The sequence below is a fragment of the Oreochromis aureus genome, linkage group 3 (genome assembly GCF_013358895.1).
Source record: "Oreochromis aureus strain Israel breed Guangdong linkage group 3, ZZ_aureus, whole genome shotgun sequence".
Taxonomy (NCBI): Eukaryota; Metazoa; Chordata; class Actinopteri; order Cichliformes; family Cichlidae; genus Oreochromis; species Oreochromis aureus.
In genome coordinates, this window is record NC_052944.1 from 90,309,861 (window position 1) to 90,336,688 (window position 26,828).

The 26,828-nt window shown below is 42.8% G+C and overlaps 1 protein-coding gene and 1 long non-coding RNA gene across 2 annotated transcripts; one reads left to right on the plus strand and one right to left on the minus strand.

Annotated features, from left to right (window-relative positions):
* Positions 1 to 9,540: 9,540 nt before the first annotated feature.
* On the minus strand, positions 9,541 to 11,925 carry LOC116320991. The gene is made up of 4 exons (XR_005611898.1): positions 11,865 to 11,925; positions 10,687 to 11,764; positions 10,327 to 10,524; positions 9,541 to 9,599 (listed from the first exon to the last, which is right to left on the minus strand). It is a non-coding gene; the product is annotated as an uncharacterized LOC116320991 (long non-coding RNA).
* Positions 11,926 to 16,020: 4,095 nt separating this feature from the next.
* On the plus strand, positions 16,021 to 18,060 carry LOC120438399 (zinc-binding protein A33-like). Its single transcript, XM_039608806.1, has 2 exons — positions 16,021 to 16,150; positions 16,252 to 18,060. The coding sequence occupies exon 2, from the start codon at positions 16,269 to 16,271 to the stop codon at positions 17,655 to 17,657; it is 1,389 nt and encodes a 462-aa protein (XP_039464740.1). The 5' UTR covers positions 16,021 to 16,150; positions 16,252 to 16,268; the 3' UTR covers positions 17,658 to 18,060.
* Positions 18,061 to 26,828: the final 8,768 nt, after the last annotated feature.

Sequence of the window (26,828 nt, forward strand, 5' to 3'; positions counted from 1 at the left end):
GGCATCAGCTTTGTCACATCATTGCCGCTTTCTATTCTGCCACTCTCACAGCTGGGAGACTTTCTTTCGTCTAGCGTCGCCATAAATGTGTCAGCGACATCCATAACGTCGTCAAATTTGCGCGATTGCGCACGAGTAATAGCACAAACAGGAAATACACTTGATATAGGGGTGGCAGCATCAGTAACAGAAGCAACAGGCGTTTCCACCACTTCAGGCGGGGGAAAAACATTTCCACCAGCCAAGTCATTTCCCAGAATAAATGAAACCCCTTTAATGGGTAACTGCGAACTCACGGCAACTTTAACATGCCCCGTTATTACGGGCGAATGGAAATGCACCTTGTGTAGCGGCGCCCGAAGAACGCTCATCTTAATTCCCCAGACTAACACGTCTGAATCACAAGCAGTTTTATCTGACAATGGCAGTACACTGGCCAACATAAATGACTGATGCGCACCTGTGTCCTGAAGAATAGTAACAGGCACCTTATCCTTCTCTTCTCCCGTCACAGAAACAAAACCGTTGGTGATAAATGGATTAAAACGCGGCTCTATTTCAGCATCCGTATGGTGCAAATCACGGGTGGAACGCATTTCGGGCAAAGGCACAACTTTAATAAGACCTACGCCGGCTGGATTTTTAGAGCCTTTTCGCTGCTCTTTCCTCCGGAGCGCGGGACAAACAGCGATCAGATGTCCGGGTTCGCGACAATAAAAACAGTCGCGATTTCCACCATCCTCCTGTCTATCCTTCCGTCCTACCTTTGGTGACTTTATTTTCCTCTCCTGTCCCACCCTGATTTTATGTGCGACAGCGGCTGAAAATATAGTTTTGTGAGTGAGAGTAAACTCATCAGCCATCACTGCAGCTTTGGCAAGTGACGTCACCTTCTGCTCATTCAGATAGATGACTACTTGGTCCGGCAAACATTTTTTAAATTCCTCTAACAAGAGAAGTTCCTTCAGCCCCTCAAGATCCTTCACTTTACTGGCCTGCAACCATCTTTCAAACAAGCGACTCTTTTCACGGGCAAACTCCACAAACGTCTGATTGGCAGTTTTTTCACAGTCTGTAAATGATTCTTTAAATCAGCTGTGTTTAAGTATGGAAACATCTGAAACTGGGAGGACAGGAGCCTTGAGAACCAGAACTGCACATCCCTCCATTGAACATGGCACAGCCATTTCATGGGGTGATTTACACTATTCATAACATGGAGCTGGCAGATAGGATAAGTAATGAGAGAAATTAGCTAGACCGCACAGTGTAGTGTAAGTGCTGCCTTATGGTCAACTTTGGTAATATTGATGTATAAAGAACAACACTGGCTGATGATGAAATACAGTCAGCTGGCATGGTGACACTGCCAGTATTAACCTGCAACCAAATCTGCAGCTCCATACAGCAATGTTATGACTTAGATTATATCTTATAACTCATAACTCTTATGCTAGCTCCCCCCAGTAGCCTACTGTCTGAAATATTCGACGGTTGCAATAATTCTTTAAGTGTTATTTTTTCCTTGGTATTGTAATTTCACCGAAGTTTACTAAACTCAACAAACTTAAGATTACTTACTGGGACATTTATTCTCTCCTCATTTTCTTTCACCGAAAAATTGTTTTCTGCGGTGCCGTCTTTCGTGCTTCGCTCTCCTTCCTTTGCTAACGTGATGCTCATAGCGCAGAAGCCGATCCTGCATTCACTTACACTCAAATCCCTGAGCTTCACTGTGAAAACATAATCGTACATTTGATATTTGATTGAATTTTACTGTTTTAGCTTCGGGGTGGCACCTGGGGTGGCCAGTCTGGTTGAGGGGGTGGCCTGTGCCCCCCCAGGCCACCCCGCTGGACACGCCACAGGAGACAGCGGTGGATGTACTAGGATGACTAGAGGCAGATGTGGAGGGCTTTCGCTCTAGCTCCAAAGCTCTGACACGGAGGTGCATTGCCTGTACCTCAAGCTCTTTAGCACGGGTTTCCACCTCCCTTATACGGAGGGTCAAACGGAGATCCTCCGTAGACCGCCCCGCCAGGGGTTCCCCGGCCGTACCAGACTCAGGCGCTTCAGACACCGCCTCAACCGCATCAGAGTCCACCTCAGCTGCATCAGACTCCACCTCAGCCGGGAGCACGTTAACAGGCCCTTTGGCATCCGGCTCCGGCCCAGTCTCTGGAGCCACCTTCACACCCCTGCCGCCAGGCTGCTCTACAGCTGCCTTCGGGGCAGAAAGGATGCCTTGCTCCACCAGACCTGCACACAAAGCGTCCTTAACCTCCGCTTTACGGGCACCATAGGACACTTGAACATCATAAAAAACTAGCAATAATCAGCAAATTCGCTTTCTTGCACCTCACTATTTTGTCCCATGAAAGCGAAGTAACAAAATCATCCAAAGAAAACTCCATAATCACACACACACACCTACTACCCCCACAACAAGAAAACTGCCAAACAGACCAAACCACATGAGAACAACCACAGAACAAGGCAGAGGACGAGCCCCCAATTCATGTTACGACCCGTCTAGGGCCAGGCAATAACATGAATGAGGCACTCGCTTCCCCCCCAAGACCCAAGCAGCCACAGGAAACAAATCCGTTGGTTATATTGTGATTTATTTACAAAGTGGAAGAAAGAAGAGGAACAACAGAACGGGAGTGTCAACACTTCAGGGTGAGCCAAGGCCAAAATAATAAACAAAACAAATCTACACAAATCCCGCACCCCTGACCTTACCAAAACAAAGTCAAAAATAAAGACAGAGTCTGACCTCCTTAACTAGTTCAAAACAGGAGAAAACTGGTGATCAAAAGAAACGGCAGCTCACCCCTACCCACTCCACTTCCAACACTTTCAAGCCGCACTGCAGCCAGCGGCTGCCACAGTAACACTGCTGGGTAATGAGGAGAAACGCGAGGACCTCTCCAGCCATAGCACTCCAGCCTCCTTTTAATGGGCGGGTCCTCCAGCTGGAACCAGTCACGTCGTATCCACGCACCAATCGGAGCAGAGCCCTGGCACAGCTGAATTAACATAAACAGATATTACCTGCCCAGAACAAACACATGAAAAATACAAGATACAAGTTTGTAACAAGTATGAGAAACAAAAAAAGAAAATCAGGAAGGGGACAAACACTTTTGTAAATATGTAAATCTGAAGTGAAAAAAGTCATTACAATAAAATAAATCATCTTAGTTAAGTATTCCTTGCCGGTGTATTCTTGTCAGTCTGAAAATTATTGTTAAATTAAGTAGTCCATTATAATATTATAGTGACTTTGACCTTCAAATCAGTCTATTGACCTTAAAGGAAAAGTCAGAGGTCAAATGTGATATTAAATATTTGAATCTTTAAACCTGGGCTAATCCACTAAAATTTAAAGAGGTGTACTTGGAAATTTATTGATCATAATATCAACTGTTAGAAAACATGTGGTTATCCTAACTGGGCATTCATAAAGTCAGCAAAGATGCACAGAAAAGAAGATCAGACACCAGCGAGGGAGGATAAGAAAGACAGACGCAACAACGTTGTCATCCCCTATGTAGCCGGTGTATCAGAGAAACTCAGGAGAGTTTTCTCCAATCACGACATCCCAGTGTACTTCAGACCCAGCAACACACTCAGACAGAAACTGGTTCACCCGAAAGACAAAACTGCAAAACACAGACTGAACAACGTGGTGTATGCTGTACAGTGCAGCGAGGAATGCCCAGACCTCTACATTGGAGAGACCAAACAGCCACTTCACAAGCGCATGGCACAACATAGAAGAGCCACCTCCACAGGACAAGACTCAGCAGTTCATCTACATCTTAAGGATAAAGGTCACTCTTTCGAGGATGCCAATGTTCACATATTAGACAGAGAGGACAGATGGTTTGAAAGAGGAGTGAAAGAGGCCATCTATGTCCACTGTGAGCGACCATCTTTGAACAGAGGCGGGGGTTTACGACACCAACTGTCTGCCATCTATAATCCAGTTTTGAGTTCCCTCCCCAGACGCCTTAACGCCCACTCACATCCTGGGCCATCTGACCTCAGGAATTCACATGACAAGGTGGGGCCAGGTTTCACAATGAGCTCACCCGAAACCCTGGCTGATTAGGTCCCACACCCGCTTTCACACCTTGGCGCATGTGATTAGAGGATCACCAGGGGGTCCTTTGTCCCTCCTTGGGGGGGATACTCCCACTGGGTTTAAATCTGGGACTCTCGGCCATTTGACCTTAGAACTGAAGAAGCTTCTCGGATGAGAGGTGAAACGTCTTCAAGCAACGTAAAGAAGTCCAGACGCTTTTCTTTGCAAACTCCTTTGACTACGATGACCTGGATGACTGAGAATCTTCACAGACATCAACTGTTAGATTACATACACACGCACTTAACAACAACATTTGACAAGTAATTTGACAAATAGTTCAAAAACTATTTTTCATCACCCAACATAGAAGTGAACAAATTTCAAATTGTGGATGTTCAAATGAAGTGCGTAACTTCAGAAAAATGAAACAAAAAGGGAGGAAAAGCTTGAATTTCCCTCTTTTCCACTTTCTGATTAAACAATCTCAACCAACTTTGCAGATAATAAATCTCAACAAAGCTTAGAAATTTGAAACGTGTCAGAGCTTCTCTTTCTTCTCTCCCTGTTAATTAGAGAGAAACGACCACACGTAAAAACTATTTTACAAATGCTATGCTCAAACCTGAATACTGATATTTTATGCAAAATTTATTAAGTTCAGCTTCATGAATTTGATCATTTTCTCTTCTAAAACCCTTTCTGTCTATAAATGATCTACGCACTTTGTTCAGTTCAGAGAGAAGAAAAATATGCTGAAATTACACATTTTCACAATTTTTTGTTAAACTGTTAGAATAGAATTTAGTTTTACATGGCACCATTGACCTCCAACTCTCCAAACTGCTCAGAGTGACAAAAGCTGCCGCACCCAAGCTGTACACACTTTAATTGCATGTGGTAAATAATAAAATAATTGCGTGGTAAAAGCAGAATTTTTATTATCATTACTATTATTTATTATCTTTTTTTTTTATTGGTCACAAAGTTGGGGGAAAACCCCAGTTTCCCTTATTTGGTTTGAATCCAGTGTCCAGCTCACGTTTCATGTCTTGCACCTTTCATATCGGGATGACGCCTCTCACATCACCATGGCAACCATAGTACAAACCTGCCTAGCCAGGCAAGATAAGAAGTCTTCCGTGCATGATGCTTATCATCAGTGTAAAGTGGCATTTTTAACTGATATTTTTAACTGAGTGGTGTCCAGTTTAGTATGCATCTTTCTGCCATACAGGAGTTCATAGGGACAGAAGGAAATAGTTGCATGTGGTGTTCCACAGTAAAATTGAAGCCAATCCAAAACAGTCTCCTTCCATGGCTGTGACTGCTAGATTGCTGTCTGGATACAAGTGCAGAGAGCATGATGAAATGGTTCAATCGCTCCATTTGCAGTTGTGTAGTAGACAGATGTTCTGCTGTGAGAGATGCCTGTATTTTGGAAGAATGAGGCAAACTCTTTAGAGTTGAACTGTGTGTTATCGTTATCTGTTACAATGTTTTTTGGGTTGTCATGATGGCATGATGACTATAGACACTATAGACAAGAGAAACTGAATAACACCATTAGTACTAGCACAAGGTAAAAAGGCAAGCTCGGGTCAGACAGAGAAGTAGTCAGTCAATTATATGGCAAATCTATAGGCAGGAATTGCTGCATCAGAGGGTTCAACAATGACGAAACCTAGTTTTATTTCATGGTCCATCAGCCAGTGGGATGGGCTGGAGAGGAGCAGTGTGTGTATATGCAGTTTTGTCATTAGTCAGGAAAAGGAGACATGAGGTTATGGCAGACTGAACTTGTGAGTCTATTGTTTAGCCGCCAGTAGACGTCTCTTAATCTTTGTTTCGTGCACAAAACAAAGATCTGAGGATCTTACATGGTCAGTACACATAAACAAAACAGTGAAGAAGGCGCAGCAGCGCCTCTTCTTTCTCAGGAGACTGAAAAGATTCAGCATGAGCCCCCGCATCCTCAGGACCTTCTATCGCTGTGCCATTGAGAGCATCCTCACTGGATCCATCACCACCTGGTATGGCAACAGCACCACTTACAACCACAAAGCTCTCCAGAGAGTAGTGCGGTGCTCTGAACGGATAATTGGAGGTGAGCTTCCCTCCCTCCAAGACATCTACAGGAAGCGGTGCCTGAGGAAAGCGGGGAGGATCATCAAGGACTCCAGTCACCCCAGCCACAAACTGTTCAGACTACTTCCATCGGGAAGGAGGTTCTGCAGCATCCGGTCCCGTACCAGCAGACTGAGAGACAGCTTTTTCCACCAGGCCATCAGACTGCTGAACACTTCATAGACACCTCACCTTCACTTACCAGAACTTCAACATTATGCACTCCATGCTGTATATAAATGCCACTTGTATATAGATATTTAGTATACACATTCAGTAATGCACATACACTCTTATATTGTACATATATTTATTCATATAATTCTCAGATTTACCCATTCTTATATTTTGCTTGTTCTTATGTTACTGTATTTTTGCACAGCTCTGTTGCTTGTTAAGCTTGCACACAAGAATTTCACTCGCATGTGCTGTACCAGTGTACCTGCACATGTGATGTAACAATTAAAGTGATTTGATTTGACTTGACAATCCCTTTGGTGACTTTCATGTGCTAGTGCAATCAGTTTAGGTCTCATTGATTGTGGAACAATGAGCCTCTGAGAACATAATCACTTAGAGTTGAGAGTTCATTAGGGACTTTGATATTAAGGTGCAAGTCTAACCTCAAGTGATTTGACTGAGGCAGGCCAGCCACTTTGTATTTGTAAGCACAAAGCAAACGATGATTGAGAATGCATCAAGACACAAAGCAAACAGTTCAGGGCAAGTCGAACAGGCAGAGTCAAAATCAATAACTGGAAGTGAGGACATGGCAGCAGAAATTTGAGCTGTCATTCCACTCTGCATCTGATGTAAGATGGGAAGCAATCAGCAGGGGCAGGTGAGACAGGGAATCATCTCTATAGTTCTAAAAATTTGAGTTGCAAATAACATCATAATCAAAACACAGCAGGTGGGCAGTCCAGCGGGCGATATATATGCCAACCCTATTAATTCCTTTGATGCACAGCAGCGTTGACAAAGCTTGGTGGTCTGTCCACAGAGTGGAACGCTGGCCCCACATATTCGTTTTGCATATCTCTGCAGCCCGCACATAACCAAGCGATCTCCTTTTTAACAGGAAGCAATGCCACAGGCTTTTATGTGCCATCAGATTGGACTTGAGCAAATACAGTAACAAGCCCATAGTCACTTGCATCGTAGAGATCACAACATGCAAGGAATGTCAAACAATGCTAGTGCAGGACTATTCACCAGAGGTTTTTTAACTGCTTCAAAGCTCGCTTGTGTATTTGAAGTTGATGTGAAAGTTTTCTTGTCACTGGCACCAGCATGCATAGGAGCAACAACAATCGCAAAGTTTGGCAAGAACATGGAGTACTATGACACCAAGCCGAGAGATCTCAAAGTAGCATCATCATAGGGGGAGGGGCTCTCAAAAAAGAATCAATTTGCTGTTTATAAGGAAGAATGCCATGTGCAGTGAGGTCAGGTCTCTGCTATGCCATGGTGATGCATCAATTCATTTATTAACACCAGCTTTAAGTAGACGATCCAGTTGCGCTGAAAGTGAAAGCTTCACAGCAAATGGGACACATTATGGCTTCTGGTGGACAGGTTTGACTGTGGGGTCAATTTCCATTTTTCACTTGCACACAGTCAATATCTGGTGCAACAGGAATGCAAAAAGCAGGTGATGGGTTAGTAGACATCATAGACGCAGCAGGACACGGGAGTACAACAGTTTTTTTCACAACAAGGAACACAGCTGAGTTGTTCTGCTCGCTGTGACATGTAAGCAGCCTTACACAGGAAATATTTTCTTTTTGTATGTTGAAGGTAGAAGGTTTTAGTGGTGCATCGCTGAAGTGTTCTTTGTAGATGAAGCAAAACAAGTACTGTTCGTCAGTTTACAAGTAACTTTGCAGCAGGACACTGAGGAACGTTAGCTTGATGACTTATCCGCATCTAAAACAGGTCTAAGATTATTTTGCAGCATGAGATCACTTTGCAGGTTGAGGACTGTATGTATTTTCCCTCTGCATGGAGTGTGAATGAGACTGAACAGCTTGAGTCCCTGTCTCTCTGTTCCTAAGTAGTCAGTAAAATAGGTCTTATTGTGCTGTGCTTCGTGCCAGGCCTCCCTGTTGTATTGATTACCAGCAAATAACTGTTGAACATACACATCTGCATTTCGAAGGTCAAAACAGGCCCTCCAGGGCAAGGCAGAACCATTGGCAGTGGATGAACATTGCAGCCATGATTACTCAGAAAAAAAATCACAGTAAACAGAAAAAAAAAAACATGCAGGGTCATTCGTCGTCTAATGGTGGCTGATAATGGAACAAGTCCTCAGTAAGGAACAAGTCCCTTTGTAATGAATGCAGCACATATGTTGCTATAGTTAAATGTAGCAGTGTCTTACATGCATGTTTATTTGCCATTTTAACTATATTTGTGTTTTTCCTCTTTGTTTTTACAACAGCACCATCTAGTAGTGTAAGTTGTTATATAACATTACAGGACAACAAAAATAAATGGTGACTCACATTCAAGAAGAAATATGAAATGAAACCAACTAAATATCCAAACAATTACTCTGGCAAATTAAACATAAAATGCCCATCTTATCTCATGATGAAAATGATTGTTTGAAAGAAGAGTGAAATAAGCTATCTATGTCTAGTGCAGGGGTCTGCAACCTTTTACACACAAAGAGCCATTTGGACCCAGTTTCCACGCAAAAGAAAACTCTGGGAGCCGCAAATACTTTTTAACATCTAAAATGAATATAAATGAGTATATATTGCTTTTTGCTTTTATGCTTTGTGTGAACAAATAAGGTGTGTTGCTTATGAAATCCACGAAGTGCTACAGCGAAAATTACATTTTATTTATGTAATTAACACATTTTGAACTCTTAAAGAAATATAACAAAAGGAAAAACACCCAGCTGAACTAAAATGATCCATGTAGGAATGTCAGGCTCAGGAGAGACTCAGAAGCAGACCGTCTCAAAAGTTCACAATTTTCACTTTCTAGAATCGCCTGCACTGATAGTTAAGTTATTTATTCTCCAGGATACAGTCATTTATATTACTTCGTTAGAGTTATTGATACTATGTCTTGCACTATCCTACTGCTGTATATTAATTCAATTTTCAATTCGATTTTATTTATATCACAACAATCAGTCGCCTCAAGGCGCTTTATATTGTACAGTAGATCGCACAATAATAAATACAGAGAAAAACCCAACAATCATATGACCCCCTATGAGCAAGCACTTTGGCGACAGTGGGAAGGAAAAACTCCCTTTTAACAGGAAGAAACCTCCGGCAGAACCAGGCTCAGGGAGGGGCGGGGCCATCTGCTGCGACCGGTTGGGGTGAGAGAAGGAAAACAGGATAAAGACATGCTGTGGAAGAGACAGAGGTTAATAACAGATATGATTCGATGCAGAGAGGTCTGTTAACACATATTGAGTGAGAAAGGTGACTGGAAAGGAAAAACTCAGTGCACCATGGGAATCCCCGGCAGCCTACGTCTATTGCAGCATAACTAAGGGAGGATTCAGGGTCACCTGGTCCAGCCCTAACTATATGCTTTAGCAAAAAGGAAAGTTTTAAGCCTAATCTTGAAAGTAGAGATAGTGTCTGTCTCCCGAATCCAAACTGGAAGCTTGTTCCACAGAAGAGGGGCCTGAAAACTGAAGGCTCTGCCTCCCATTCTACTTTTAAATACTCTAGGAACAACAAGTAGGCCTGCAGAGCGAGAGCGAAGTGCTCTAATAGGGTGATATGGTACTACAAGGTCATTAAGATAAGATGGGGCCTGATTATTTAAGACCTTGTATGTGAGGAGCAGGATTTTGAATTCAATTCTGGATTCAACAGGAAGCCAATGAAGGGAAGCCAAAACAGGAGAAATATTACTGTATACTACTATTCGTATTGTATATATTGTATATCCTATTTATCTGTTGCTCTCTCTCTCCTGCTGCTTTGAGCATGTACACGACAAAAGAATTTGCCTCGGGATAAATAAAGTTATTCTTATTCTTAATTTGTTCACAAAATGACACCAAGTGCAGATATATACAGGTGAAGGTCACAGGAAGGGGGTCAGGTGTAAGGGAAACTCACAGGGCTATGTACAATGATCCTCCTCTGACGCTCAGGTTAGCTCTCTCACTCTGGCTTTATAGCTCACCGAACACCCCTCCCCCACCGCTGAGAGTCCATAATGCTGGTGATGTTAAACACTTCCTGCCCATCCACGAGCCGGGCGGGCGGAGGGGGCCTGAAAGTAGGGCACAACGGGCTGGAGAGCACGTGTTTGACCTGGGAGACATGAAATACATTATGTATACACATGTTGCGAGGCAGCTTCAGATGGACAGACACAGGGTGGACCAGGACCTCAATCTCAAACGGGCTGATGAATGCTGGGGAAAGTTTCTTTGTCTCAGCACGAATGGGAATGAAGCATGAGGAGAGCCATACCTTTTGCCCAACCGTATAGTCAGGAGCAGGGACCTGGCGGTGGTCAGCGTCTTGTTGCACTCCGCTGTCTGTAGCAGAGCGGCTTCGGTGGCACGCCAGGCCCGGTGGTACCTGCAGAAATGGTGTTGCACTGAAGGGATGGTATGCTCACCCTCCACGGCTGGGAACAGTGGTGGTTGGTAGCCCAGAGAGACTTCGAACGGCGACAGTCCAGTGGCCGATGAGGTCAGGCAGTTATGCGCGCAGGAGGAGAGAGAGAGAGACGCAGCACAACAGGAAACACTTCTAGCAATACAGAGTCAGCTGAGAAGGCACAGGGACCATGACAAGCAAACAAAAACTGTTGTGAGCCGCCACCCTTATTTCGCCTTTGGACTTTTGGAGACTTGACCTGGCTTTCAAAAGATATGGGGAAAAAAAACATCATGCAAACATCGTCAGGTCTGCCGTGGTATGTTTACAATGGGACTTCTGCTCCAGAACCTCTACACACAGCGTCTGCAAATCGGGGCTGTACTTTCATCTTTACGCAGGACTGTAAGCTGCCATCTGTGAGGCGCGAGCGGTGTTTGTTTTTAACATAATTCACGGTGGAGAATAGCTGCTGACATAATGTGGATCTGAAGATCCATAATAGACCCTGTGCACAAGAAAATGCTAACTTCCTGGTTTGAGACCGGATGTGGGGTTGTACATTTCCGGTAGCTTTACTTTGCGGTCAATCGCTACTGCGAAGATATACTCCAAAATCATGTCCAAAACTCAAAAACGGAAAGATTGCGTTACGTTACAAAGAGCATAAGGTGGGAACACTCACAACTGTTGTGTCATAAAAAATCTAATGATCAATTTTGACATTTAAAGAGTGTAGATCGATCAGTTGTTTACATCACTCAACACAAGCAGAACTGCATTACAAAATCAGAAGACACATCGTCCACATTCAGAAGCACATCTCTGTATAGTGACTGGTCTTATGACTTAAACAGGCAAATGTTCAGCATTCAAACTACAGGTGAGGAATAGTCAAACCAGATGTTTCCCCCGTTGTGTCGATATCAGCTAGTCAAGTACACACCTACACAGCATGTTGACAAACAAAAGCCACACAAAAAATGAATGATTGCTGGTAAGGGTTTCTATACATTAGTATTTACGAAGGGTATGTTGTGACTTACCTTCAAAATTACAGTGGTCCCTCGCTATAACGCAGTTCACCTTTCACCTCGCTTTTTCGCAGATTTTTTTAGTGCAAGTTTGCATTTTTTTTACATCACATTGTGTCCTGCGTCCTGATCGCTGCAGACGATCTCCTCCGTGACGTCTCTCCTGTACAGTACAGAATCGCTGCATCGATCGCTAGCAGTGTGACTCTGAAGTGCAGTACTGTATGTCCATGATGTTGACGAAACATTTTGCACCGTCAAAAAAATAAAATTGGCTGCGGGATACATCAAAGAGAGGCCTGCTCAAAATGAGACCCTTGAGCGAAAGTTGGATCACATCGCAGAACGGATCACTGCAGTTGTGGGGTCTCAGAATCAAAAGAATGACAACACCACGGAACAGAAGTTTGATACCATTATGGGGAGGCTCGCGGCTATCCAACGGGAGATTGAGAGACCAGTGTCGGAGTGTTAAAGAACAGCTTTGAAATTCTCCTGAGCTGCTCGCAGAAAAGAAAAATCAATGACATCAACATGCGGACACCACGGCGCCAGCTGCAGGTCCAAGGCTGGTGCCGAACAAAATAATTCCCTTATAACGACTGTGTGTTGACTATTCTTCCCATTCTATGCAAGGCCACCTGGGTTGGCTGGCAGACTGTTTACTTAGCCTGATAGGGCGAAGGACACTGTCCCAGCTGAGCTCTGGACACGCACACACATACATTTACACTGAAAAGCAAACACTAATCCCCCCCCTTTCCAAACGCCTTCGATGCTTTTTTCCTGTGGGGGAAGACGGCGGGTCTGTGTGCCGCGCTGGAATGGTAGCGCTGTGCAGGATGACTGCTGTGTTTTCCTTCGGACTACTCCTCACCCCCTGCCCAACCCTGTGGCTTGTCACGTGCGTTCTCATGCTGTCCTTCCATAGGTGCCCAGCATGAGCAGAGGTCTCTTTTTTCCTCTTGTACTTTCCCCATTGTTGTGTACTTTTTCAGTGTTTTTTTTTTTTTCTGTAACGCTGCCGATCTCCGACCTGTACTCCCATGTGTTGTCTATGTTGTGTGTGTAAGTCGGGGGGGGGGTTCTATTCCTCTGTGGGGCAACCTGCATATGGCCAATAAAGCATGCATTCATTCATTCATTCATTCATTCATTTCACCTATCACTGGTTATTTTTAGAACATAACACCCGCGATAAACGGGGGACCGCTGTTTACAGATACTGAGAAATATAACATTTGAATCCCTTTTGTCTTTTGCTCTGAGGCGCGGGGGAAAAAATATCGACAAGTCGATGAACATCATTTACAGATATATTGGGTAAATGCCCAAGACATCTAGAGAAATGTAAATCTCCGCTTGATTCATTCATTTGCTTAACTTGTTTTGGACCGTAAACAAGGTGCCAATAGGACACCGGAAACAAAGCTCCCCACAGGAGTTTCCGCACCGGAAGTAGCATATGCTAACGTGCACACAGTCTATTGGCCTACCTGGGGTTGAAAGTCTCGATAAATGCACGGCGTTTCGGCGGGTATACCGGCTTCCGCGAGTGTGATGCTTATTTTGAGCTATGAAAAAATAATATAACATAATGCACAAGTAAAAAGTATGTACGTAACTGCTTTCTTTTACAACAGCTCCTACATCAGTCCCGGGAAAGGCCGGTGCAGTCAAACTCTTGCTGTGTGGCAACAGTGTTAATCACCACACTGCCGTGCTGGAGTAAACTGCTAAAGCTATTTACGCTAATAAGAATTAATATTCATATTTTTACTTTTACATTTTCAAAAAGGGTTAAAAAGAGAATGTCCAAAATGTAGACTTTAGTTGAAGGATTTTTATTAAAGAAATTTAGCAGCACCAGAGCTAAAGCAGAAACAAACGATAATAACAGTGACAGAACAATAATGAAATAACATCAGTTATACTTGTCTAACTAACCTACTCTGAGCTAATGCTGACTCTGTTCCTATCTTTGAGAGGAAAGAGGTTGGCGAGGAGAGGGGCACCTGAAGATGTCTCAGTGTTTCATGTTAAAGAAAATAATCCAGGAGGAAAGCAATGGATTCTTTCTGAAAAATTCAACATGTCAACTTTGATGACAAAATGCAATCGAAATAAAGTGTCCAATACGAGGATATCGAGTCAGTCTAAGCAGAAACAGGACATGAACAGTACAATGTTTTGGTATCCATCCTGACCTCTTACGGTGTGTTCACACCGAACGTGATAGACGCGATTAAAATGCGCCAGAGGCCCCTAGCGTTTGAAGAGACGGTTGGTCCAAGCATCGCCTGCCTAGACACCAACTACAGGCGCTCTATCCCACCTGCAGAGCGCCTGTCCATCTGCCTGCGGTTAGTAAAAGTGTTTAATTCGGTAGTTCTTTATTGATGCCTGTGCCAATATATGCTAAACTATCGTTTATACACTGCTAACATGGATGTGGTATGCTAACAGTGAATGCCGTCGGTGTTTACTGATAGCAAACTGTGGTATGGAGACGACTGTTTATAATATTTCTAGTGATACTCAAAAGGTCTCATCAAGTCCTGATTTAATTCGATTTATGTTGTTATCAGTGTTGGCAATGATAGCACGGCTGTGGTGTCATATCAATGTATGCTCTCGGTGTTTGCTGATATCAAACTGTGGTATGAGGACCACTGTTGGTAATCTTTGTAGTGATAGTCAAAAGATCTATCTTATAAAGTCCTTTTTTTTTAATTTAGACTTGGTTTAATTCTGGTATAGAACCAGTTGAATATTTGTATATAATCCCTGCAGCTGTCAGACTCTATAGCAGGGGTCAGCAGCCTTTCTTAAAATTGAGAACTAGATTAAAATTGTGAACCGTTTGATTTATCTTTAGTTTTATAGTAACAATTCTATCTTGATATGGTATGTCTTATTACAGGTTAATTTTTCAAAAAAGGCCTGGGTCGTGTAGCAGCCAACAAGCCCTCCAGAGAGGCTGTCCTGGTGAGGGCCCACTTCTCGGCCGAGGGAGCAGTGTATTGGCAGCCAAAAGAATAGCTCATTTGAAGTCCCAGTGACTTCCCCACAATGGCTCTGATCCACCCGCAAACCTCTAAAGAGCGTTCCTGCCTTTTTAAAATTTTCTTAATAAATGGAGCTCTACTCCAAAATGAACTAACCTCTGTTTATTCTCTTAAATAATTAGTCTTCACTATGTTCCTATATAGTAGTATATGTTTTCATTAGTATAATATGAAATAAATTGCACATCTGTCAAGCTGTGTGCCAATATTTGCTGTGTAGTAGAACTGAGACTGAGAAAATTTATTTCAAATAATATTAAAATTCTCAAACAGAAAAACATTAAACATAAATATATAAATTATAACTATTTACAGAGAGACAGGAATAAAAAGGACCCAGCTTAAAGTGGAAGAGCCTCAGGGAGAAGGAGGAGAAAAATAAGAACATTGTTTCTGCCCTGGAGAGCCTGCTGCCTCATCAGAAAACTGAGTACGCAAATATTGTCAAAAAAAGTAAGAAATCTTTGGGGGTGCTTTGATTCATTCATAAAATCGCCCCCGATTATCTCTTTAATAAAGTTCATGCGTTTATACAAAGAATACCCTGATTATTGAACAAAAACCCAAAGATCGGATGTTAATCTGATTTATTTGCTCTCTCTCCTCCTTAAACATGTTTTTAATGTTAGTTATAATTCAGAATTGGCGACTGAAACATGTAGGACATATGGGCAGACATCTCCGAAATCATCGAAGCACTTATGCAAAGAGGCTCTCTCTTGACAAACCAGCCAGATATCTGAAGATTAAACGAGTGAGAGGAGCCAAAAACACACATTTACAATCCATTTCACTTTTAAAAGTCTGTCACAAAGTACATCCACCCTGGTTGTGAGCCTGGATTACACTCCCAATGCTGTGGAACCTGAATAATAACCAGAACAAAGTCTGAAATAAAAAACTGCCAAACAGCTGCACCACTGAGTCACACTATGTTTTCTGAGTTTGAGAAAAGGTTTCGTTTCTGACCTGCAATATCACTCTGCGCTCTGCTGTCACACTCACACATTTATAAGAGGAAGTTGAATGAAGCTCCGCCCCCCACATTACTCAAATGCAACAAACCAGGAAACAGGCTGTTTTTCTTCCTCAGTGAAGAGAGAGGCACAGACGATCAGACTGAGTTCAGACCAAACTAGCAGCTTCATCTGAGTGAGTCCAGCTACAGGAGAGAAAAGTGGAAAAATCCAACACTGCTGCTTCAAGCTGCTGACGCTCCACACACTGAATGTGAGTTTGAGCAAAAACACGACTCAAAGGAAGTTTCAGTGAAGGTAGTAGAGGAGGGAGGGGAGCCAGGACTGACTGCACTGCCTGTCTGCTGTTTTCAGCTTCACTCACAGACTCAATGGCTTCCAGATCAGAGGAGGATCTCTGCTGTCCGGTCTGTCAGGAGGTCTTCAGAGATCCTGTTCTTCTGTCATGTAGCCACAGCTTCTGTAAAGACTGTCTGAAGAGACGGTGGAGAAAAAAGCGGGCACGTGAGTGTCCAGTTTGTAAGGAAATATCTTCAAAGGAAGAACCACCTTTAAATCTGGCTTTAAAGAACCTGTGTGAGTCGTTCTTACAGGAGAGAGATCAGAGAGCTTCAGAGGCTCTCTGCAGTCTGCACTCTGAGAAACTCAAACTCTTCTGTCTGGACCATCAGCAGCCAGTGTGTGTCGTCTGCAGAGACTCAGAAAAACACACCAACCACAGATTCAGACCCATCGATGAAGCTGCACAACAACACAAGAAGAAACTTCAGGAAACTCTGGAGCCCTTAAAGAACAAGTTAAAGGTTTGCAAACGAGTTCAAGTGAAGTTTGATCAAACAGCAGAACACATTAAGGTCCAGGCCCGACACACAAAGAGGCAGATTAAAGAGCAGTTTAAGAAGCTTCACCAGTTTCTAGCAGAGGAAGAGGAGGCCAGGCTGGCTGCACTGAGGGAGGAAAAGGAGCAGAAGAGTGGGATGATGAAGGAGAAGATGGAGGCTCTGAGCAGAGAGATAGCAGCTCTTTCAGACACAGTCAGAGCCACAGAGGAGGAGCTGAGAGCTGAAGACGTCTCATTCCTGCACAACTACAAGGCTGCAGTGGAAAGAGTCCAGCGCTGCCCCCTGCTGGATGATCCACAGCTGCCCTCAGGAGCTCTGATAGACCAGGCCAAACACCTGGGCAACCTGACCTTCAACATCTGGAAGAACATGAAGGACATGGTCTCCTACACTCCTCTCATTCTGGACCCAAACACTGCTCATCCACACCTCATCCTGTCTGAAGATCTGACCAGTGTGACTGAAGGAGGAGAGAGGCAGCAGCTTCCTGATAATCCAGAGAGGTTTGAGTTATTCAGCTCTGTCCTGGGCTCTGAGGGCTTTAACTCAGGGACTCACAGCTGGGATGTTGATGTTGGAGACAGTAAATGGTGGGGACTGGGTGTGTTAGCAGAGTCTGTGCAGAGGAAGGGAATCATGCTGTCTGGATTATGGAGAATAGGTTTCTTTTTAGGTAAATATTCAGCGCGTTCACCATCAGCAGAATCTGCTCTCTCAGTAAAGAAGAAGGCCCAGAGGATCAGAGTGAATCTGGACTGGAACAGAGGAAAGCTGTCGTTCTCTGATCCTGATACTAAAACACACATACACACCTTCACACACACTTTCACTCACAGGATGTTCCCATGTATTAGCACTGTTGGTAAAGTGAAGGTGTGTCCACTGAAGGTGTCAGTGTCAGTGGAGCAAATGAGTTGAGGATGATGATATTTCTAATGTTGTTTCCTGTCAGTGAATTGAAGCTGTTAAACTGCAGCTGTCCTCCTGCTGCCTTGTTGTTCCAAAGCTCTTTGTTTCTCTTTTAGTTCTCACTGTTTCTTTCTTTCTGATTTAGTTTGCTGGGATATGGACTGACATGTGTTGAATGGGAGGAGCAGTTTCTTGTTTTCTTCTTGTTTGTTTATGACAACAATAAATAAATTGTTGAAACAATGATTCATGTTTAACTCCATACATGAAATGTTTCTGATATTTGAATTGTGGTTGTTTGCATTTGATTTACTTTGTCTGATTACAATGAAATAGAGATCCTTCTATTGTGGAAGTAATGAGTCAGTAAACTGCAAAATGAAAAGGAAATCATGTTTAGGCAAAACCTGTTAAAAAACAATTTTAAAAAATCAAGTGCTTTCTTTGAACTTTCAGGTGTTTTCTTTTGTGTCCTCTATATTAAAAGTGTTAACATTACAACAATATGAATTGGGACCAATTTGAAAACCCAAGAAAGCTTAACAGTGTTTAAAGGGAACCCCGACTATTATGACAAGTTACTCTAACTATGTTATTCTCCACTACATAAAAACATACTTGAGAATAACTACAATTGTTTTGTTATTCATGAAATTGTTGTTGTTTAAAACTATTTTGGAGCTGTGGGAGCAGCCATGTTTTTTTTAGCGCACGATGCATTCTGGGACATGACGTGTTTTAGTTGTCGGCAGTATAGGTGATTATGTTCAGCTGATCTGTTTTGTTCTATAAAGTGTAGCAACGATACTATTTAACTTGCCTATTAGTTACCTGGTTACGACGTGGTAGACCAGCACTATCCGGTCTTTGAGTCTGACGTTATTAGCCATGTCTGTGCCCAAACTCCACTGCAAAAGTCAAATGATCACTGCAGCATTACTGAGAGTTGAAAAACTGTCTAAATTTGTTCATCTGTAATAATATGATCAGTGTGGCTGCTCTGCCAGGTGTAACAATTAAGTTTAACATCCAGGCATCCACGAAAACAGAATTTATGAAATTTAAATGAGTTAGAAGTTAGCAGCGAGTTAGCTCGCTAGCGAACGGTGGACTTTTTTCTACTCGATAAAAGTTAATATGAGAGTTCCTAATAGTTAGGAGCAATGCTCCCTCTAAGCTGCGCGCTTGCGCTAGTGATGTGTCGGTCACGAACAAAAAGGCTCTTAAAGCCGGATCTTTGACGTGAACAACGAGAGCTGGCTCCTTATTGGGAGCCGTGTTTTTTTTTTCTTTCTCTCACCCTCTCTCTCCCGCACTTTTTTCCACGTCACTCCGCACGCGAGCCTTGTGCTTTGCGCTGGGCAAAGGGGGAAGGGGCGGTAGTTACACTTGCAATAGCACAGGAACAGAGCGGGAGGGAGAGAGAGAGAGCCAGGGACAACAATGTCACATTAGAAGGGTATATTAATCATACACAACTATTTTCAGTTGCAGATGATAAAGGATTCAGAAAGTTTATTCATGCAGGCCCATATGACTCAGGCCCTCAGGGTCCGCGAGGGTTCATATGGTAAAAGCAGATCTGAGAGATAAGAAGGCCCAAGACCATTAAGACATTTAAAGACCAATAAAAGAACTTTAAAATCGATCCTGAAACACAGGGGGAGCCAATGCAGCGATTCTATAACCGGTGTAATGTGGGCCCGCCCTCTGGTCTTCGTCAGCAAACGAGCTGCAGAGTTTTGTAAAAGTTGTAAAGGTGAAATATTCTTTTTGGGGAGACCAGAGAGCAGGGCATTACAGTAATCAATGCGACTGGTAATAAAAGCATGCATCAGCATCTCCGTGTTGGCCCGAGAGAGAATAGGGCGGACTCTGGCTATATTTTTGGTTACATGTTTAATATGTGGGATAAAACCAAGCTCAGAGTCAAAAATAACACCCAGGTTTTTCAGTTGTAGCGAAGGACAGTGAAAATGCCTGTACTTTAGACAAGAGTTTCTCTCTCTGAGCCTCAGGACCGATGATTAAAACTTCAGTCTTGTCCTGGTTAAGCTGTAAAAAATTTTCTACCATCCAAATTTTATATCTAGAATACAGTTAAAAAGAGCATCCATTGGTCTGGTATCAGGAGACACGGAGATGTACAGCTGAGTGTCATCAGCGTAACTGTGGAAGTTCACTCCATGCCTCCTGATGACGCCGCCAAGAGGGAGCATATACAAATTCAAAGTTCAGGGCCTAAAACTGACCCTTGGGGCACACCACATGTAATTTTATGGATCTTAGAGGAGCATGTATCCATATTCACATAAGTTCTGTCTGAGAGATAGGAAGTGAACCAGTTGTGTGCGGCACCAGAGAGGCCCACCATGTGTTTCAGTCTGTTTAAAAGTATAGCGTGGTCTACTGTATCAAAGGCTGCGCTTAGATCCAGTAGCACCAGGACTGAGAGCTTTTGGGAATCCCAGTTACATCTAAGATCATTTAAAACCTTTAGGAGAGCGGTCTCTGTGCTGTGGTTCACCCGAAATCCAGACTGAAATATCTCTAGGATCTGTTTATCATTCAAAAAGTCATTAATCTGAGTAAGAACAGATAAGTTGGATACAGGTCTGTAGTTATTAAAATCATTACAATCCAAATTGCTCTTCTTCAGAAGGGGCCTCACCAAAGGCAGCAAGGAAGACATCCAACTGAAGAGAGCAATTCATCATGTATAAAAGCTCCGCTTCAAAAAATCCATAAAGTGTTTTAAAAAGTGAAGAGGGGATTGGATCTAAAAGACATGTGGTGAGTCTCACTGTGGAGAAAACTTTCTTAAGGTTCTCAGCATTAACCAGGACAAAGCTGTCCAGTGTCTCCTCAGGTACAATCGAGCCCTCAGATGTGTTTAAAATCATATCACAAGAAGATTAAAATATCACATCTGATGGTGCTTAATAAAACCGGTGATGTTAAAAACACACAGTAGTGGTCAGAGACCGCCAAGTCAACAACAGAGGACACACTGGTGGACAGCCCATGGGTGACCAGGTCCAGAGTGTGTCCTTTGTTGTGAGTCGGCTGCGTGACGTGTTGGGTAAAATCCATACAGTGAAGAATGTTTAAGAATTCTTTTGATGCAGGGTCAGAAGGATTATCTATGTGCAGGTTAAAATCATCGGTTAAAATTATCATATTATATTTTGAGTATATGTTTGTTAAAAATTCTGAAAATTCCTTGTTAAAAGCAGCACTGTCTTTAGGTGGTCTGTAAATTGTGACAGATAAAACTGGAGGGCTGCAAAAAACAATAGCATGGAATTCGAAAGTGGTAAAATGGTCAAATAAAATTAAATTTGGATATCAGCTTGTCTCACAGCTGCTAATAGGACCAAAGCCCTATTAGGCTAATCGTTGTGTCACTTCCGGTATTTCAGACAATCCCTTTCCGTCAAGGATTTTTAATTTTTTTGCAGTTTTTTAATTTGTTGCGGTTTTTTAATTTGCTGTGGTTTTTTAATTTGTTGCGCCACCCAGCCACCGTAGAAAACGCTGGAAAGCACTCTCCGCCTGTGAGCAAAAAGAAAACCAAAACCCCCACCCTTTCCTATTGGTAGAAAAATGTACCATGTTGACCAATCAAAAAATGATTTGGCAACATGCCATTTAGTAGTGATGGGTAGATGAGGCCTCGTGAAGCGTTTCAGCACATTCCCCAAACTGTATCGGCACTGTGTCGATACAGTTTTGCTGTTTTGCTCCATACTGACACCTGCTGGACCTTAAATATCATTGCAGGCAACTTACTTGAGACTCACAACATTTCACAACAATTCAATGACCTAGTCATACTTATACATTGTAAGGTATTGTACTTTCTATGGAATAATGTTATATCTTTTATATTGCAAGTATTGTAGACATCACCAGTATGTGAATGGGTGGATAACTGGATGTGTAAAGCGCTTTGGGGTCCTTATAGTAAAGTGCTATACAAATACAGGCCATTTACATCTTTAAAATATATTGTGAATGACATTAAGTGAAAATTAAAATGAAAGTATTGTGAATGTAATATTACCCATTCGACTCAGAGTTTATTATAAATTTCTATTCAGAAAAATAAGTTTATCCAATCTTTTTGCATTCAGTCGATTGCGTTTTTTTTTTTTTGTTTGTTTGTTTGTTTTACACCATTTCCCCAGGTTTGGAAAACTCACAGGCACAGATGAAGCTGGGGTACACAAAAGCTGTAAAGTCAGGTGGAAAAGGTTCTGATAAGATGTCTTCCTATTCCCCCAGTACGTTAAAGGATCCTCTGATCTTGGAATTTTTCTCTCTGACACGCTCCACAATACTAAGGGGTTGGCAGTCCTTTATAATAAAATTCAGGACTGCCTGGTCCAGAGCAGTCTTCCTAGATGCTTGATTTGAAAAATAAAACACATATTAATAAAAAAAATGATGATAAAGCTGTTCAGTGTCAGTATAGGCCGACCTGTGTTCATTCTCAGTGTGTTTGTCTCCTCATTTTCATGTTTGGCTCTGTAATGCCTCTGTAACACTGAGGAGGTGCTTTTGTTTGTAAGAAAGCTCCGCAGAACAGGTGCAACATTTAGCCTGCATAAAATGAAATAAATAATTTACACAAGTCACATTGCTGTTTTTCCTATTCTGATAGATTACACTGAAACAAACAGTTACCTTATTTGCAGTTAAAAGATCAAAATGATCCCACACAGCAGAAACGTTTCTTTTTCTTTCAGGCTCCATTTTATTATAGAGAGATGTGTATTTTTTTTTTCTTTGCCAGAGTAATTTTGTGTGTGTGGGGGGGGTTTGGTGGCGACTCATTCCGTTGACAGATGCGGTACCTTTTAAACACAGTTTGGCGCGTTGGCAATGAGCGATACAGCAGCTGTATCGATCACGTGACCTTTTCTTAAAGTGACGCACGCACCGATACAGGCATCGCTAGGTGAGCTTGATACATGCGTCGGTGCGTCAGTCTTGCAGGACCCATCACTACCATTTAGTTGTTTAGGGAGGAAGGAAGTTTTAGGAGTAACGGTGGTGTTTTGAGATGTAAGAGATTTGAGACGTTTAGAGCAAATCTTGTGTAGTTAGTGTGTAGTGTAGTCAATAGTTCTGTTGTGTGTGTTAGAACAATGAGGCGACTGTTGAATGTCACAGGTGCTAAAGGATTGATACAGGTATCAGCCTGTTGTTCCCCTTTATCTCATAGCGGACAGAAATAATTTTTTGGAGTGGCACAAATAATTTGATGCAGAACAGCTGATTGTTCTGTAAATAGTTTGAAATGTTTATTTAAAAAACCGCCTTGGCTGCATTTTTAGGTAAACAGCTGCAAAAAACTTTGTTGTTTGCATAACTCAGTTACTTTTTTGAAGAAGTAACTATATACTCATGTGACGGATTGTTTTCATCTTCATCTAAACTAAGTGCTGGTTGACTGTTTTCATTATCTCTGTTGGTTTGCTCTGGTTCAAACTGGAAAGGTTGAACAGAAGTCATTTCCAGTGCACTGCTAACTGTGAACTGGATGCGGTGCAACTGTATGATGTCACCACCCAGAGTGCATTGAGAAGTAAATAACAATGGTGGCCTACTGGTAAATTGGTTTTATATAAAATGTGCTTAAAATGAAAACATTTGGCGTATTTTAATACCACATATGTGTTATTGAAAGCACAGTACATATTTTAGCGCAAACATGTCTTAATAGCCGGGGTTCCCTTTATGAGAGCACTCGGACACTTGGTGGACTGACAGTACAAGCTCTTATGAGCTTAACAGGAAAACTTCAAAGTGTAAGAAGCGATTTGTAGATCACTGGTGCTTACACACTTATCTGTAGTTTGTCACTCATCAAGCCTGGAGACAGGGAGGAGAAATCTGATGCTATCCAAGAATACAACGACCGGCGCTTTGAGGATATAATTATGAAGAAAGCCCAGGATGCAGATTCCTGGGCCAAAAATGCAACTTCGTCATTAAAAAGAAGTCACCCAGCAGACTCCCTTCTAACTGAGAATGTGACCCATCTTAATATAGAAAATTAAAAAATAAAATGGACTGCTATTGATCTGTAGGCCCGCAGCATGAGAGATAACTTTTCTGGTATCTCAGAGTCTGCTGGAGAGAACGCAGAAGCAACTAATTAAAATCTGCGATCGAATCCATCGTCTCAGACCTAAGAGGCTGGGTGCCGGGAGACCGCATCCTATTGTGGCCAAATTCGGACATTTCAAATAGAAGAACCAGTGAAGAGTTGTGTCAAGGAGGTGAAAGGGTTGGACTTTAGCTTAAACCACCATTTCCCTAAAGAGATACTGGAGCAAAGCAATGCCCTGTTCCCAGTCTGACACACCTTCATTAATAAGGGCTCTACGTGGACAGACAGCTCTATTGACGAAGGCGGTCACACTTTCTCACTCTCCCTTCCCTTATCTTTCCTGCTTGACTTTCTTATGTCTCTGTCTAGTCTTCTCTAATTCTCTCCCTTTACCCTGGAATAGTCTCACAGTCTGTTATGTAAAACCTAAAAGAGGAATTATGAATTTGATCAACTGGTCCCTGAATGCAATTGACACCCTGACGAGAAGCCTGGGTTTGGGAGAGCTCGCGACAAGACATTATAGACATCTTTTCGGAACCATGATAACAGGGTTCTTGCTGATTGGCCCTGGCTTATTGAAGAATAAAGAAAGCGGAAATGGCTGTTCAAATACCATTAGCATGCTGCCTGCTGTAACCCATTATTTCCTTCGGGATTAATAAAGTATTCTAATTCTAATAAGAATCTGAGATGTTGCTTCAGACATCAACTACACATACACTTCTTGTTGTAGAAACAATTAAAAAATATTCAACTTAAGGCAAGTCAACCACTTCACTACAAATTAGTTTGGTTTGGTGGCATCCTAGTGTTCATGCAATGCGATACATTTTACGGTGCAATACTGTTTTTCTGCCCAGCCGCTCGCAGGCGGGCACCGGCCTCTGGTGGAGGTGAGGCCGTTCTGCCAAGCCCGCTAACCTCGGGCTATGGTGGTGCGGACTCCCCTAGCACGGGCACCTCCGACTTATCCCGCGGCTTCTCCGCCCCTCCCGGCTGGAGCAGCTCCCCGCACTGCGCTTCCACCGCTGCCTGCTCCTGCTGCATGGCTGCCAGCTCGGCCACCATTCTCGCCAGCTCCTCCCTCTGCTGGCCCACTCCTGGATCTGCCGTGCCTCCCGTCCTGGGTTTCGGCACCACTGTAAACGAGCACGGCAGACCTGGTGACATCAACATGCTTTGCAATCCTTTTATTGACACACGGTTGCTGTTTACAAGGCACACAGAGCTGCAGCTCTCCCGCTGCCAGCTCAACATAACGACCACAACAACAACGCCAACCACAAGACCCAGTATAATATTTAATTCGGCGGGTCGTGATTGCGGATGCCGTGCAGGTGCGTCCGCCTCCTCTGCACGGCACCGCAGGCCACGCCCACCACAGACACCCCTGATTTACACCAGCGGTCCCCAACCTTTTTCGTGCCACGGACCGGTTCATGCCAGACAATATTTTCACGGAAAGGCCTCTAAGGTGTCGTGGATAAATACAACAAAATAAAACTAGTACCGGTACCGAAAAAAGAAGATTTATTCATAACACACGTGAAATCACCAAGGAAAACCGAGTTAACGATAAAAACGATAACAAAATAACGCTAAAAACCGATAAAAATCCTGAAAAACATTCATTTCACACCTGAGCCTCAACTCTCGCGGCCCGGTACCAAACGACTCATGGACCGGTACTGGTCCGAGGCCCAGGGGTGGGGGACCGCTGATTTACACTATAATAACCTGCCTGGAACGTCAGCATCTGTCCTCTGGGAAGCAGGGAAAGCTGTGATGAGGTAAAATAATTTCATTTTATTTTACAAAGAAAAAAGAAAACAAAAATACTCAAGCATTGGAAAAAAAACCATAAAATCCTTTAAAGAAGCCTATGTGTCTCACCAGGAACAGGAAATACTAAACAAAATATATAAAACAAAACTAAAATTAAATGAAATCACTATTTTGAGAAAAAACACAATTCTTTGCACAAAGACTTTGCTTGCAAAATTTCGAACATGGTAACAAATCTGGTCAATTTCTAACTAACCAGTTAAAAATAAATACTAAAAAACAACTATAAGCAGGGTTTCACATAAGTGGTCCGCAGGTGCGCATGCGCTGTCAAACTAAAAAATGTGCAACGCGCGTTGTGTACATAAGATTTTCTGGAGGAGGACAGACATTTCTTTAGAACTCTTAAAGATGTCGAAGAACCAAGCTCCTTTAAGCAATTACTTTGGTGTTCCTCCACCTCCAAAGAAATGTCAGAAGGAGTCCGAACCGCAAAAGAAGCGCCTATTCTCAGAAAATACCCCAAAGTAATTGCCGGTAATCTGGTGTGCGTTTTTTGTTTTGACAGTGCATGCGCACCTGCGTACCACTTATGTGCACCCCTGACTAAAAGTTCTTTTAAAGATTTATCTGGGAACAAAGTGTGTGTGTGACCCTGAAAGAATGAACAACACTGTTAGGGATTTTTACAACTTCAGATTCAATACAAAGTAAACAGACATCGAGCAATAACACTGGATTCACCGCTGATATCAGGTGAACTCCAGCAGGAATTAGACAACCTATAGTGATTGAGGGCTTAAGATGCAAGAATGTGGAACATAAAATCAGTCTTCAGGCAGATGATGTGTTACTTTTTCTCCCAAACTCACAAACCTCTCTCTGGGGTAATTACATTAATAAACTCTAATTCATTGGGGGGGTTTTTTCAGATCATTCGATGAACTGCAGTGATGGGTCAATCACGACCGAAATTGCTCTTAGAGCCGGATCTTTGAAGTGAACGACAGGAGCCGGTTCCTTAATTGGAGCCATGTTTTTTTGTTCTTTCTCTTACTCTCTGAGGGGGGAGGGGCAGTAGTTACACAGCAGCAGTAGCTGAGGAACAGACCAGGAGAGAAAGAGAGACAGGGGCAACAACAAGAGACAACATCGACACATTAGAAAGGTATAGCAAAGAAAATAAGTGACAACAAGAAAAGATGCAAAATCTGGCACCATTTCAATTTTATTGACAAAACAAATGGCAGAGTGTAGAGTCTGCAAGAAAA

Bases quoted from the DNA above. Each gene is read 5' to 3' on its own strand.
- LOC120438399 (XM_039608806.1), top strand. From the start codon at position 16,269: ATGGCTTCCAGATCAGAGGAGGATCTCTGCTGTCCGGTCTGTCAGGAG.